A 16,925-nucleotide genomic window follows, 5' to 3' on the forward strand; every position below is an offset into this window, starting at 1 on the left:
TGCATGGTTTATAACTACACAGAAATAAACTTACAGGTGGATATTTTACAACAGCTCGCTTGATATAACTAACTACTGTATGTGCAATCCTTGCTCTATACATAAATACCATGTTACAGTTGTATTTATCATATATCTTATAAAAATATAACCTGACTGATAATTCCAATGAAAGCATCCAACTTACTCTGACAATTATTCCCACTCCATGTAGCTTGGCAGCCTTCTGTGTCACATTCACCTGTAAACCTGTTACAGCTGTCTTGATTCTCACAGTGACAATCTTGTAAACAGCCAGCCCCATATTTACCTGGTTCACACTCTGTAAACAAAACAATATAAGACTTGAGTGTTAGCTCTTTTACACTTTATTAGATTTGACTAATAGAAATTATTGGTATGATCACAAAAATAGAATGTCTGCTCCAAAAGGAGAAAGAACTATAGCAAAACACAATAATGATATCATATCATGATTATAGTATGACTTATATTATAGCCATATCCTTTTCAATGCAACGAATATTTGCTATCCCTTCAATTGTATCAATTTCACATTTGCTTGACAAAAATTGAATTTTCATGGTGCAATAAAATTATGTCACAAAGATAATTGGACACAGCTAGATGGGGTAAATTAAGCTGTGAATTGAAGGAATATATCTTTAAAATCCAGCTATTGGTAAAAACAAGACCAGAATTAGGAACAGGTATCAAGACTAAGATTTAAGCTACTGTATCATAAGACTCTGCATTTCCCTGAACCAATTTCAACCAAACATTCATATTATCTTATAATAACTTACACTTAAATACTAATACTTTTAATGGTAGCCAGAAGATTGCTTTCATTTTTGTTTCTTTGAAACTTCTTCTCTGGTTTCCTTCCATGCAGTGACAATGTCACCGCTTCATCATATATACATGGTATACTTGTTATTATGATTATATGAATTCTGTTAATATGCTCTAAATTTTCTCAACATGTATTTCTACACTGCACCACTGATATGATAGGCAAATGAAATGAATTGAATCGAATACTGTTACAGCAAAAAAATTGCATAATCACGAATAAGTGTCCATGCTGAAACACTATGCAGTACACTATACTGCACTTGATTCACATACTGAAACATGAACTGAACTATGAACTATCTGCACGTTATAAAATAAATTTTACATCCAGATAACCTCCAATTTCGACAAATGGTGAAAATTACAGGTTCAGCTGGCCATGGCTCATAGCAAATAAGCTCATTCTTTATCAATCTAACTACCATATTGTAGTATGGCTCTCATTTGCAGCCTCTAGATTGGTTGAAAATCACTTCCAAGAACAAGAAAAGCATCAACAAAATACTCACCCACTGAACAATTAAGATCTTTGAATCCAGAGTTACATCTGCATCCAAAAGGATCTATGAGACAAAACAGTCTCCCTAGGCAACCATCATCAGTCGCTCCATTTCCAACAGTACACTCAAACTCACAAGAATAGCCAAACTTGTCAGGACCACACCCTAAAAGAAAATATTTTTTTGCAGTGTTTTACATTCAATGCAAAATTAATCAGCATTTTCAGACTGAAATAGAGAAAAACCACACTTGATAGTTTAAAAAAATGTATTCTATGTTGTTCCACTGTATGCTAAGAGAGATCTTCATCAACTCTAATGTGCTACCTGTGACACCACCATGGATATACACAGCCACATGTATAGTTTCAGCACAAGTGATTGGAACGGCAGTGTATTAGCCAATATTCATATACTGCTTCCTCTGATATGAATAATGTGAGAAAATGTTGGCTATTTCAGCATCTAGTTTGTTTCCAAAGATAAAATGTAGCTCCTGTTTCTCTCATTCATATCCATATATCAGCAGCGTCTATTTAGTAAAATGTGGTTAAAGTTAAGCTAAGTTCTGGGCTTGTCTAGCTATGCCTTTAAACATTGATTTGGGCATAAAAGATGATAAATGAAAGGTGCTACAGTACAAGTTTAAGGACTACAGTAAGTCAATAGCAAGATTACTTGGGAACGAAACTTACGTTAACTTTCACACTGAAATGGTTAATGGATGGTCTCTTGGGAACACTATGATCAAAAGCTAGGGAGAAGAACTCCCAAGTTGGTGGATACTTTTCATGAATATTAAAAGCTCAATAGTCTTCCTTGGAGGAAGGGGAAGAGGAATTCCCATATAGTGTCCCATATGGCCCCTCACTGTCATGCAAAGAAAACCTCAAAAGAAGAAGTTCACAGACATCTGTACAAACCTGTCAGACAGTTTTGTCCCATGAATCCCGGGGCACAGATACATCTCCCAGTTTCATCATCACAAACTCCTCCATTGTAACAATTATCACAGATACCGGTACATCCTGGTGGACCCCATCTACCAGAACTACAAGCTGTTAACAGAAAGGAAAACCAAGGAGAACATAGTTAAGAAAATTATACAATGGTGGTAGCATGTGATAATTTATAATGGTTCCTTTCTTTGGAGGGGGGGGGGGGGTGGTGATTGGAGGGAGGAAGTGGAAGAGAAAGGAAACAATTGTGGTATTTTCTTTTACTTATTGATTTACAGTATTATTCATTACAGGCATAAACAGTCAGAGCAACTCAAAAAGGCTATTGCCAAAAATGTTGACATTCACATTTCTTTGATTATCCCTATTGTATGTATGTATGCATGTATGTATGCATGTTTGTATGTATTTTAGATCCTCCTGCAAGCAGGAACTCACGAAGAAGCCTTCCTTGGCTTATCAAAGCCGCAAGCTGACCGAAGGCAGTCTCTAATAATCATTTGTATCGTCTGTGATTTTGAATTGTCAACAAATCTGTAACTGGACGACATACATTAATCTTGGTGAAAAGAGGCACTTATAGTTTGTGACACATCATATATTTAATTTAAAGACTAGGTCTTTCGATAACAATATATATTAATCTGTGAGACAAGATTTACTCTTGAAAACAGTATCCTCTAAATTAGAAAAACTATGGGGGTTTTTATAGGTGTTGCCAAACTAGCAAAACATGAACAGTCACTATTTTGCCAATTCTCCTCCTTTGAGACATCTGGGAACATATCATTTCAACATCAGCCATACCTGGACCCTGCATGCCTTTGTTCATTTGACATGGATTGACACATGTTCATGAATATATTGGTGACAAAGAATAACATATTTCAGATTTAAGTTGTAGGCACCTTCAAGTACTTTTTAGACCTACCAAGAAATGACAAATTCTTAATGCTCAGCAGAAAAAAATATTACATAGCATTATGACACTTGGGTCAACTAATAACATGGGAGACAAGATTATCTTTTTTTTCTGATTTTGTCATGCGTTAACACCAACAGCAGGATTTATGTTAATTGTTGCCACACTAGGATAACTAAATATAAATTTTAGTGCAACTAACTTGCAATGTAAGCATCAGTTTGTTTAACAAGTCATCAGACTTCAACCAATGTTGATGACTATGACATAATATGCTTTGTCCTCAAACAAACAAAAGGTGGAACAGAACAAAAGTGTGATATCCCAAAATTTTTAGAGGCTTTAAATTTAGAAGGCACTTTACATTCACGTATTACATCTTTTGTTGGGTTACAGCTACATAGTGGCATCTCAAATGTAGGCAAGTGCTCTCCAAATGTTTGGTGCACCCCTCAATGATTTGATTTACCATGTTCCGAAAGAAAAGGAAGACATTTTTTTACTTCTACTTAAAAACTATGATTTACTTATTTCTACCTAGAAACAAGTCTGCTGAATGCTGATATTAAGCTCTGGAAAGGATGAACACCTCTGGTGCCAGTCTGTATTACCAGCATGCCCCCCCCCCCCTTGCTGCTCTGATGTAACTGTGCCACCTCCCCTCCACCCCTACTTCCAAACATCTTATGAAGTCACTGCAGCTTAACTATATGATGCACAATACTGTAGGTATGTTACACCAGTTGCATTATAATACTCATTTAGAATGATAAATAGCTGTCTAGGCCAAAATGACAAATGCACACAGGGTATTGACTTTGGCAATATATTATCTTTATTAAAATTAAATATCTTTGGTATATTGAAATACAATTTCTGGTGCTTTGCTTAAAACAGTCAGTGTACTGAATGACATGCTCTAGCTACCCTGAGTATTTGGGTCATGACAGAATGAAGAATGATCAGTATGTAGGTCACCAGTTTGGTAAACACTGAGCACAGCTCCATTATAGGCATAATGCTAATAGTTGACTAAAGTACTTAGTATGATTTGAGATTATATGAGAACTTGACAGTAGGAATCAAACTACATTCCTCAGTAACTGCATACACACAGCAGGCAAAACATTGTTGAAGAGCTATTGTATGCGTTGTGGAAAATTTTGAAACATTTCCAGCTAAGTGGATATCTCATTGTGAAAACTCATCAATGAATAAGTTGTGTTTATAATAAAGAAAGTATAAACTGATTTATATACCTTAAGCTTTGACCTCCAGCTGTTGCCATTGTACAGTAAGTTTTATAGTAATTCTTAACTTTTGAGGTTTGCATACGATTCAAACTGTCTCCCTTGTATTTTTATCAACAAGCTTTTTACATCATTCAACTTTTGACATCTGAACTTTCATGCAGAAGGTCTTTTAAAGAATTAAGTCACTATCATGGGGCGAATTTGAAAGTTATCGGTTGAGTTGCTGAGGAGAGGTTTACTTTAAGTAACTACTAATATTATACAAAGTTCTTTGACTTCAGTTGCCATGAAAACCTGTGAAAGCAAAAGTTGCCTTTTGCTTAATTTGACCTTTGACGCTTTTGTTGCCCGTCCATCTCAGTAGCACATATTTTGGTAGTACTTGACATTCCTATTATACCTGTGTAGGTTGAAAGTGAGTGCTTCCCCTAAAGTTGGGTTAAATAGCAGAAAATCATTGTTTCATTCTGAAGATCTCTCAGACAGAAGATAATGTCATGGGGTACTTTAATACCTACCAAGTTTGGAGAAAATTAGAATAGCTGTTGAGGAAAGGTTTTTGATACAAAATTTGAATTAAAATTATACATTTGACCCTTAACCCTTTGACTTAAAGATTTGATAGAACTTGAAACACACATACATGTGAAGGTTGCATGTCAATTCAATGTTCCCACTTGGATCTATTATGAAAGAAAATATTCACTTCTTTACTTTATTTGACTCAATTTGCTCTTTTAGAAACATATGTTCCCATCATGGGACACCTGCCTACCAAGCTTAAAGAAATGGGTCCAGCTGTTTGAAATCAACTGACAGATGTCACAAACACACACATATGGCCAACGTTTGACCCCCTTCCAGATAATGGACTGCAGGTCACACCTCAGTCACCATATTATGGGTAACTCCTAAAAACTTGCAACATAACTCCAGAACATGAACTGTTACTACAGTATATAGCATCCATAGCAACTGAAATAACCACAATAGGATCAAATGACATACAACTACAAAATGTCATACTCCATAGATACAATTAAGGCATGAGGTTAAAAAAAAAATCCATCTAACTTTCATTATTTATCGTTAGTTGACATGCTTTCTATAATGTTGAATGCAACATTGTCAAGACTTTTCACAGATTATATCTTCAAAATGCTAGTGGAACCAAGTGGATTGGCTTTTCAGATCAATACGTAGCTGCAGTGAATAAATTAATACTACTGATTCACCATAGCTGGGTGGAATTAAAACATTTTACCACTACTCATGTACTCAATACAGTAAAAAAAGAAATTATATTACTCTTACCACGAACAATCAATCTATTCAATCCATGGAGAGCCTGATCCCTTTGACGGTCAATATGACACTCATAGAGACCATTATCACCAGTCGCAGCATCTGTGTTTATGATGAAATCTTTGTCTCCAGCCCTATCTGCTAAAATCTTTGAACCATTGATTCTCCAACTGTTATCACCCACACGAGACCACTCCATGTCTATCAGGACACCATTATCTCCTGCATTAACAGTCTGAGTAAACTGTCTATTGACTGGAATAACATAAGCTGTAAATATGAAAGATTTGACGATTATATACTTGACAATTTTTACATTTTCTGGTTTGTGTACATTTATATGCTATATTCTTCTGTGTTCCAAATTTTATGTCATAATATATTTGTTCCAATGCAAGTTGAACGTTTCATGTTTATTGTACATACAGTGATTATCAAGAAATTGGCGGCATAGCAAACACAGTTAAAGGAGAATTTTGCAGTGTTCGGATTTCCAGAAAAAAACTACAATAATTCCTAATCGAAGAAAAGTTTTCCCTGAAATTTCCAATTTTTCTCTATGTGCATTATGTGAAGGTCCATACTGCTACTTTTCAATAACCAGGGCACATCAAAGTGCTGCTAGCATGCCATATTCTGTTTCAAGAAAAAGAAGTTACCCACTCACAACAAAATGAAAATCAGAAATGTGAAGCAAAGAAAATGTAAGATGTATTCTTATTTAGAATGTGTTACAAATACTTTACACAACTGCAAAAAGAATTACCAAGAATTGACAAAATATAGAATTCAAAATGGTTCGAATATTTACATCATTTTTTCATCATATTAGGTAATAATTTATCTGGTATCCCGTCACAAAATGCTAAGCTAACTTTCTAGGCATATTGCTACACAAGTGCAAAGGTGAACAGCAGTTTTTATACACAGGAACGCAAATTGCATATTATACACAAGATTCAGAGCCTTCAAAACTGGTACACAATATTTTTACACTAAATTATTCCCTACTGGGTAAAAACTATCATTACTACTGTCTGAAGTGACTTTCAGGTTCAATGTGATTGGACATAAATTAAATTTAAGAAGCCTTCCATGTCTATGGATTGTCTGGAAAATAAACATATTGATACCTTTGGATTTAGAATTGTACCTTTTGGAGCCAGAAATAAAGTTCGCTTCTGTCAATGGTGTTTGAGGTTCAAGGAAGAGGGTACACTGTATTATTTGACAAAACAAATTTGACAAACATGCCGATTTGTACCTTGTATAGCCTGACAGTAGCAGTTAATTATCAATGTGGCTGACTTAAATGCCACGTACGTAGCAATCTCGGTATTGAAAGAAATTAAGAACACTTTCATAGTGCACTTGAAAAATAATTTTAAATGTTACATATTAGAATACTATTCTGTACTTATGTTTTGATGCAAACACTAGTGTCAAATTCTCCTTTAAAACAAATAGTCATGTTGCAGCTCAGTTAGTACAGAAACGGCCACCTTTCGGCTCAATATAATTGTACCACCATATATGGCACCCTATGTTGGTGAAATATTTTTCATATTCTGGATAAAACACTATTAAGATACAGTTGTGATTAATTCCAATATTCAATATTTTCTGAATGATTGGTTAAAGGTATCTACTGTAGTGTATTATCTAATGGGCAATAGCCAACTTGTTTGATACAAGATTTCACAAGATCTTGAACCTTGCAAGCAGCTCGCTTGGAATTCTCAGGAATGCTCAATTAGCTAAATACTCTGCTAATGTTGCAACCCGCATTCCTGCACTACAATGAATACACATTACTTGTGATATCTTGTGAATGCAAAATGAGACCAAATGAGACACTTTGCTCTATTATATGATGTTAATAAACATTCAATAATATGATACAAAACCATCATTGCTAATTACAAGCCTCAAATCAAGATAAAAATCTTGTCTATATACAGTATATATATGGACATCATCTGCGAGCAGAAAACATTTTGAGTATTCACTTTATGATAAGAACTGATTTTACAGAGTTCTATGAATTACCTGATTTACCTCAGAGACTGTAACTAGGCAATTTTATTTGTTTTTACATTTTGGACATTAACGTTAATGAACAGAATAAATGACACACTGTCAAATTCCGACTGAAACGAGGCCATGTGTGCAAATATTGTCAAAATAATTGTTAGATTGCTGACTTTCATACACTGTAGAAGAAATGAAGTGATAGTTTGTGGTACTGTTTGTGGGATAAGGGGTTTACCCCAATAATTTGCTTATGACAAGAAAGACTTTCAGTGATTCCTCTGTCTAAGATTATTTTGGCTTTAAATTCACTACTATGATGGTATATCTGGCTACAGCACCCAGGAGTGCATGTGGGTCATATTCCAGATTTAAATAATACCAATATTGGAAATCTGCAGAATTAAAATATATTGGTTGACTTAATCAAACAATTATATAAAAATTCTTCCTAACGGCCGGGAGTGTCAAGATTGCACATTTATTGTGTTGAATTTCTAAAGGTGTGATAATAAAGGTGTACAGGAAATTTAGAAACTTGTATACATTCCAAAATGGTGAGTGAGTTTGAAGGATGCTACAGTGTTCATGAATCGAGAGCTACAGTCACATCATTCACAGTGTGATACTTGTATGCGTTTTGTATCAGCAAAGTTTGTATTTCCTGTGAAATTATGTGAAATAATAAACTTGATTGTTACTCCAAAACAAAACTTTTGTTGTTGACATTACAGTATATATCAAACCCTTATTGAACATTCTATCTGCCTTTGATACCTCTGCAGCTATCAGACTTCAGTTGCCTGATTTATGATTAATGTACCCATTTAATGAAATTTCATGTAGAGTAATGAAAGTGATGAAAGTGTGCATGACTGTTAGTGAAGCAGTGCTACATTTGACTTTCAAAGTGTCCATGGCAACTTTCTGAGATTCTATCAGTGTGTGCAGAGTGTTTATTACAAATTGTTTATCTATGTACGAATTCTGTACATTTCGCACTACTAGCAAGTTACTAGAAAGTTACTACAAAGTTCATTGACCATGCATCTGAACTTGCATGGGAAACCCCAATTGAAGCCACGAATGCGCCTTCGAAATTTAGAATGGTGGCAACAATGGTTGCTACATGAGTTATAAGCAGTTGAATTAACAAATAAACAAACATGATCTTATAAATTTTGTTTGTGCAAGTTAATGTCATACAGTATATAGCCACATTTTATGATGAAGGTCCATGTACATAGATAAAGGGCTCATGTAGTTTACATCACAGCCTACTGCTGGTACTGCACATGTATGCATGTGAAGAATTGACGAATTGCTTGTAGCTTGAATGGGAGATATTGTATCAATTGGCAGATAATGCACACCTGGTGCTAATGAGCAAAACTTCCAGATAAACTTCTTGGCAGCTCTCGCGAACACACGGTGCCTCTGCAAGATCACGTATCAAACAAGTTGGCTATTGCCAATTTTGCATTGTAAGTGATTTCCATATTTATCTATAGTTTAGTACCTTTTCTTAGTTAACTGCTGTACTATTTATGGAACTCTTTTTGCCCTATATTTTTTCTCTGATTCCATCAATGCATTGCTACTGCACTCCATCAATTTGTTATTATACTATGAGTGTGATCATTCTGTGGTGTTTTAGACTAAACTGTTTTAATAGGTTAAGTATATATTATTTTAGGGTATACACTTAAATACAGAACATAGAAACAAATTCATTTTTGCAAAAACACAGTCAATTTTTGAACAGATTTTGTGTATCTGAGTTTCATTTATTAAACTCACCATTAGCATGCAGGAAGATAATCATGATGGTAGTATCCTCTCTATCAGCCTTCCTTGCTGTACAAGTGAAAGCACCAAATGCATTGCTATTAGCAGGGGTAATGGAAACAGAATATCCAGCTGTGCCTGCAGGAAGGTCTGGGATCCCGGTACCACTCACTGTGGAGACAGGATGACCTTTGCCATCATTGTTAGTTCTTGTGTTATAAGCTCTAATAGAAGTCATAGCTGCATCATCATCTCCTGCTCCAAGATAACACTCAAAGTGAGGAAGAGGCTGAGTAAAAACAGATCCAGCATCTTTTGACTTGAATGACATCACAGTCATCTGAACCTTATCTGAAAAAATAACAATATTATCATGATGAAATATAAATCGCAGATCTCTTTATTTAGATTCTTCTTAACACAGAAAGTTAACACTGAGTTTTCATCCATGTATACTGTAAATATTGCTTAGCTTGTACATTTGTCATACTGGATGTAACTGTTAAGGTTTCCAAATGCAAATATAATAAATTATTTTAACAGTAGCGTAACCAGGCCTCTTCATCTGGAGAGGGGAGGGGGGAAAAGGCAAGGGAGGGGGAGCGGCAATTTCCGCACTTTGTGTGATATCTCTCCCACATCTCTGCCATGACTTTCTCCAAATTCTCCCGCTCAAGGTCCCCCCTTTTCTCTTTTCTCTCATTGTTTTTATTTTTTTTTGGGGGGGGTGAACACCCAATTGCCTGTCCCCCGCCCCCGGTATGAGAAAGTCATAATACTGTTAGCTGCTATGTGTGCTCTGTTCTCATACTGCCTATAGGTGTATACTTCTTAATAATTAAAAAAATTGTATTTTGCCAAATCAAATTTAGAATTTGTATAAACTTAAAAAATAAAAAATGCTATAGCGATGGGATTTTTTCCTTTCCGCCTACGTACAGTATGGAATTTCCATGCGATCTATATGTACTTGTACATATGACAAATTCCTCTTGACAAATTCCTCTAAAGGAAGATCAGCAGGGTAAATTTGTAAGGATTTTCCTGTAGTACCTTGGACAACTAGGCCTTTTGGTTGTCTGGACAGCAAATTTGGTTTGAATAAAAAAACTAACATTGACCGATATGTGTTACTGTTGGATGTACACTTCGAAGGAGAGATGTGTACAGTAGGTTGGTAAACAGAACACCAGCTTTGGCCTTTGTGATAGCAATTCGTAATTTTACCCGCATGGGCATATTTTCAATGCAAAGCGACTTTGTTGTAAACAACTTGTTGTCCCGCTGACAACACCCATAGCTGATTTTGGTTGTCCGAACAGAAACTTTGGTCATCTCGGACTACTAGTGAACATTTACCCCGACGAGTCCATACACTCTAGTTTCTAACCAAGCTACTTTCAGAATTTCTCAATCAGTTACATACTTTAACATTATTTACTAAAGGTCACTTACAATGAACAGATTAACAGTAGATCCAGCCACAGAATACTCAAATTTGAATTGGCTGGAAGACAACGTCACCACAGTGTTATAGTCTCTTAGAAGGACTTTAATCCCAACCATCAGTACAGTAATCCGATATATCTTATAAGTACACTTCCAGACAGGAAATTACACTTATTATATTTAATTCTTATAAAATTAAAAACATGTAATGAACAAATGCAATCTAGTTTAATTTGCATGCATGTAAACTGTGTATATTGCAGTTTTTATCGCATTTTGGTTTTCTTCTAAAAGTATGGTAGTGCAAATTAAGATGCTTAAAGTTAAAGATATGGAAATATGTACAATGTACACATACTTAAACATATTGTATACTGTCCTCAGTCTTTTAGATTATTATTGGTAACAGTGACTGTCTCAAAGACTCATACGATGTTCACAGATCTCTATAACAATGACACTAAAAATACCATGCAACGTAACTCATTAATATATATTCATATATTATCCATGTAAACTTAGCTAAAGTAAAAATAGCAATAAGAACCGATGTTTTGTGATTTAATGTTTGCTTATATGTAAACATCAAGTACACGTTCCGTTTGTCTTGTTTTTACTACACCTGACGGAGTTCATGTTCAAGATCTTGTTCTAAAAAATAAAATACATTAACGGTCATCCCAATCACCCGATGATCTTGTCAGCAAAGACTCTACCCGTAAAATGACAGCTCAAGTAAATATTTGCTAAAAATCATCTAAGAATTTATTACTAAGGAAGGGTTTGCTACCTCGGTTGTTTACTGTTTAACCTGCTAAATATTGAGGATTAAATAAAAAAAACCTTTTTGCACCAAATGGAGAATCTTCCTGAAACATATGTTATTGTAAGACCCCTCCCGAGAAATAAAATCAATTGGTCTGCCCACCATCCACGCTATTATTATTCCTGAGAGAGGTATAGGTATACTGTGTAGCTGGGTGGAAAACAAGTTACAGATTCACAGGTGTGCGATTCATGATGAACCAATTTTAATTTTCTTGGCCAGGATTTTTGGAGACGTGAGCCGAGTGTAAACCCTATTATGGCCAATTGGAGATCGCAATAAAATTGCATAACAATATGCAAGCACTGTTGTATGGTGTGTATACCAATCGTACCTGACAAAGTCGTCAAGTAGAAACCTTTCTTGTTGCAATTTACTGTCATATTGCGAAAAGAACCTTAAGAGGAGAAACCAAAGTAAAAAAAAATGATAGATGGAAGCAACATCCTTGTTTTTTTCCTATATTTCCAATTCGGTTTACGGTTTTCTTAAAATAATAAAGTACCAAAATTTGGTCGGCAATACCGGTTACAGTACTAATTAAACCGGTTTCAGCGCAAGCTTAGTTGTAAGGTAGGTTTCCCGACTAAGCTGTCTTTATGAAAGGGAGATTATAGTATTACTAGACAATGGAGATGAAGGCTATTGTAGGGTGTCACAATGAATAGTGTTCTACAGACTTAGGTCTCCAGACTGATCTGTCTTAAGGCCTCTTTTTTGCTGGTCTTGAACTGCTTTGGTCTGTCTCGAACCCTTCTGGTCTCAAATATATTACTGGGTCTCAATCGTGGACCAGTTTGCTTTAAATAACACATGATGAAAAATCAGGTCATTTGTTTTTATTCAGACCTAATTAAACCTTCAAATGTAGTTAAACCACAAACTCCAAAACATTAATTATAGCCTACATATGATTCTCACTTAAAGCGTTTCCTTGTTTGGCATTCTATAAAATTGAGAAATGTAGCTAGGCTACATTAATTGACCCTGTACAAACATTACAAATGACTGTCATATTACCTATGTCAATAACGGCACATTTTGCAGCTTGCAACTTGAAATTCACTATTGTACTGATACATCCATGTGTTGTCATAGGTTGTGATTATATTTTAATTCTCCACCTGGTGTAACACTGTACGTCACCCCGTTGAAAGTGTTCTGCTGAACATATCATTTATCAGGAAGTTTTCCCATGTTAATGAGATTGTTTCCAATGGAAAAAAATTTCTGCCATAGGCTTAAAGCTTAAATGACGATAGGGCTACAGATTTGGAAGGGGAAAATAAATGTAGGCCTCCTGACACATAGGCTAGGATTCGGCTCATGAAGTAATTCAATTACCATTAGTCTACCTGCCTTAAGTTAGCACCCACGAACTTTTCTATCGCTTTTCACATAGGCCTCGGCCTACGTATACTCTCCTTTTGAGAAGTAGCACTTACCCTTTCGTCCACATGTTCCAGTTTGAGCTCCAGAATAATGTAACAATACTAAAATGAAACAGATCAGAGTCAATCGGAGACCAAGAAGTGTCCAGCACAACATTTTGATAGACTGCTGGTCTTGTAAAATGGACTAATCTTCGGTACACTCACACTATACTGAGGTACTAGTACAGTAACTCCAGGTAGACCTACGTACATACCACAACACAATGAATAGTGTAGATGAAGTAAGGGCAACCAACGAGTAAGTTGAGGGCAACAAACAACTGGGTGCTACAATTTGCTAATTGCAGCGAGGGCCGCATATGTAGCTATAACGAAGTGGATTCAAGCAGCTGTTATACGAGTTGTATCAACCACATAAAACTCCATGTTGTATTCCGTGCGTCGACTCTCGTTAGAATTAATACGAACGTAATACATGTCCACTGTACTGTATATGCAGGTGCGTATCCGGGGGGGGGGGGCGTTGGGGGCGCGCGCCCCCCGGGTAAGAAAAAGAGGAGAGAAAAAAAAGAGAAGAAAAAAGAGGGAAAAAAGAGGAGGAGGAGAGGAAGGAAGGGAAAAGAAAAAGAAGAAAGAGAGAAGAAGGAGAAAAGGAGGTAGTAAAAGAAAAACGCGAAGACACCGGGAAGAGAAAGAGGAACAGTGACATCATTACAGCGCTGAAGGGTAGCCAGTGATGGATCAATGATTTCGTAAAAGTGTGCCTCACCCTACCCCTTACACCGACAACTCCATTTTTTTGACGTTTCCATTTTCCTCTCTCACTAATGATCTATATGGTCTATCATAACGCGTGTGTAGAATTGTGCTATGAAACCAACTGTGGCTGGTCTCGAACTCGACCGTGTCGTCGGGGAACATGACGCATTTTGGGATGGGGGCGACCGCCCCCCCCCCCATTCAGCATATTTTTAAATGATATCGCTAAGTAATTTCAAAATAGAAAGTGCTTAGATGCAACTTACAAGGCCTGGGAAGTGTCATTTCCAGCGATCTGGGAGGCATTTTCGGCCAAAATTTGCTTGTACGCTTCGCGCCAACCTATGGTGGCGCTACGCTTAGATAATTTGCGTACAGGCTTCGCCCCTCCCTTGGCAAATTCCTCGCTTCGCGCCTGTTCGAATTTGTAACGCAAACAGCAGATATCACATCATATCAGTGAGCATGAAAATGGCGTTCCAGGATGAAAATCCTCAAAACTGTCCGACTTGCCTGAAAAAACAAGCCAAAATTTTCGCGCGCGAAGCGCGCGTTCAACGTGTCAATGTCAATATCATATACGCAAGCATCGGTTATTACATCGCATGCCATCATGTACCGTACGGTCCGTTCAAATTGCGCAGTATACCGCGGAATGCTAATGTAAACAACGACATGTCTCATGTAGATGTATAAAAAGCATGGAGGTCCAATTATGTCAAAAGTTTCTTTTACATAATTAGTAATGGCGGATTAGGGGCTGCACCCCCGCCGCGCAGTGGCGGAGCGTCCATACGGCCAGGTGGCGAATGCGCCCCCTGACGGAGTCAAATGGACTGCTGGCGCCTTTTTCAGCTCTTTACCACTTTTTACTTATTCTAGATTATTGACTTTTTTATTGCGCTCTCATCTACTTATTGACATTCGTCACATTTTCTTGGTGTAATTTGGCGATGACACCCTATTCTTCGTTTATCTGTAAATTAGCCAGGCCCTGAAAGGGTCATTTCCGGCGATCTAGGGAGTATCTTTACTCAAAATTTGTCTGTGCGCTACGCGCCAACTAGTGGTGGCGCTCCGCTTAGATAGTGTCGAAAGCGCCCCTACAGACCATTCTCGCCCCTCCTGACCAATACCCCTAGCTCCGCCACTGCCGCCGCGCCTCCTACGCCTATGTGTGTAGTGTTCGGTTTCGGAAATATCTGCTATTTTTTCATTTCCTTCAACCAAGTTTTATAATAGCCGTTATAAGAGGTTTTAATGTTTGTACACCAATAAATTAACTGTGTCTGAATTTTCGAAAATTTCTGACCAACATTCTGCATCACACTTCCCTCTACTCGTGCAATTTTGACCGGTCTGTTAGGGGTTGAAGGTAGTTTTTCTATATTGGTTGTCCATAGATGAAATTTTGTACAACATTATGGGTATGTTTTGCAGTGAGTTTATTCACGAGAAATGTGAATTTTCAAATTCTGAACAAATTTGGGGCTTAAAACCTTGAAAAGTGGGGCTGACGGGTATTGTGGGCCGCGACGTAGAATCACCTACAAAAGCAAAGACCCACAGGACATGCGATCAGGTCGAACATGACGTGTGCCGGGTTGACAATCTTCAAAAAGGTTATGGATGGAAAAAAAAAAACTATTAGGAAATACTTGGTTCTCAGGCCAAAAGTGTACATCTGGTTGGTCATTTCAAGCCCGAGAAGTGCCGTTTCCGGTGATCTGGGGGGTATCAAAACCAGAAATTTTCTTGTACGCTGCGCGCCAACCGATGGTGGCGCTCCGCTTAGATAGTAATTCGCGCCCCCCGGGTTAGAAAATCCTGGATACGCGCCTGATATGAAGGTGAAAGGATGACTCGACAATAACATGCATGTTGCCAGACATTAAATGTTGTAGTGAAAATTCCTCATCCCTACATGTATAATGGTACTGACCGGGCATCGTCTATGGAAAATGTGTGCCAATATGATGTCGGAAAGGAACCGGGAGAATGCGAAGAGGTTCGGTCAACTAGAACCCATCAGGGATTGCAACTTTGAACTTCTCCACCTCAGGGTAGATAATAACATGTAAATCAGTTCCGCCCACCAAAATTAGCTCCACCTAGCGGTTAAAAGCGATACGGAAGCTTCGTGTGGACTTTAATATAATGAAAGTCTTAATAGCTGTTTCTTTCTACAAAAAGGATGTATTTATTCCAGAGTCTGTTGAAAACAATTTACTTATGACTCTAATGGACCCGTTTATTTATTATAGACTATTTTAAATACACTATGTAGTAATTTCAGCTACATTGATGGACAATTGGGGGGGTTTCTCGGGGTTAAAACTCAGCTCCACCTCAGGGTAGCACAGTAACGCGATTGATTTTGGAATTTTTAAAAATTCGATTTTTGAACAAATTTTATATATTTTTACGAAAAATTACGATAACTTATTACTTTTATAGACCCGTTTATTTATAGTAGACTATGTTAAGTATAATATATGTAGCAATGTCAGCAACATTTATGGATTTTTTTTTTGTGTTTCTCGGGGTTACAACTGTTTTTTATAATATTGATAAAAACAAACAAAGAAAACAGCGATGAAGTATAATTTAACCAGACTATATCGTTATCAAAATGTATGTAACTTACACTGTATTTATTCATCACCGTTTCCACGTTCCAAGACTGAATAATGACTAAAATTTCACAAATCAACAGTGCGAGACGATACTGATTATAAAAAGTTGCAGAGACTATACCAAGTGGAATACGTGCACTAAACTCACGTCACTGCTTCTAATTTTTTCCGAGTTTCGTATTAAATGTTTCTTATTTTGAAAGGTTCAAAAAAAATTATTCCGAGTCAGGTGTGTCAGTTCATCA

At 36.8% G+C, this 16,925-nt stretch overlaps 1 protein-coding gene across 3 annotated transcripts in view; it reads right to left on the bottom strand.

Annotated features, from left to right (window-relative positions):
• The window catches only part of LOC139984175 (uncharacterized), a 260,085-nt gene extending 246,553 nt beyond the window's left edge, over nt 1–13,532 (bottom strand). For all 3 annotated transcript variants that reach the window (XM_071997956.1, XM_071997950.1, XM_071997962.1), the window contains exons 1-6: nt 13,337–13,532; nt 9,629–9,967; nt 5,807–6,067; nt 2,282–2,416; nt 1,368–1,523; nt 188–322 (exon numbers count right to left, since the gene is read on the bottom strand). In XM_071997956.1, the coding sequence (XP_071854057.1) occupies nt 188–322; nt 1,368–1,523; nt 2,282–2,416; nt 5,807–6,067; nt 9,629–9,967; nt 13,337–13,439 (1,129 nt within the window). In that variant the 5' untranslated portion in view covers nt 13,440–13,532. The remainder of the gene's footprint in view (nt 1–187; nt 323–1,367; nt 1,524–2,281; nt 2,417–5,806; nt 6,068–9,628; nt 9,968–13,336) is intronic.
• Between the last annotated feature and the right edge of the window lie 3,393 nt (nt 13,533–16,925).

The sequence above is a fragment of the Apostichopus japonicus genome, chromosome 2, assembly GCF_037975245.1.
Source record: "Apostichopus japonicus isolate 1M-3 chromosome 2, ASM3797524v1, whole genome shotgun sequence".
Lineage (NCBI taxonomy): Eukaryota > Metazoa > Echinodermata > Holothuroidea > Aspidochirotida > Stichopodidae > Apostichopus > Apostichopus japonicus.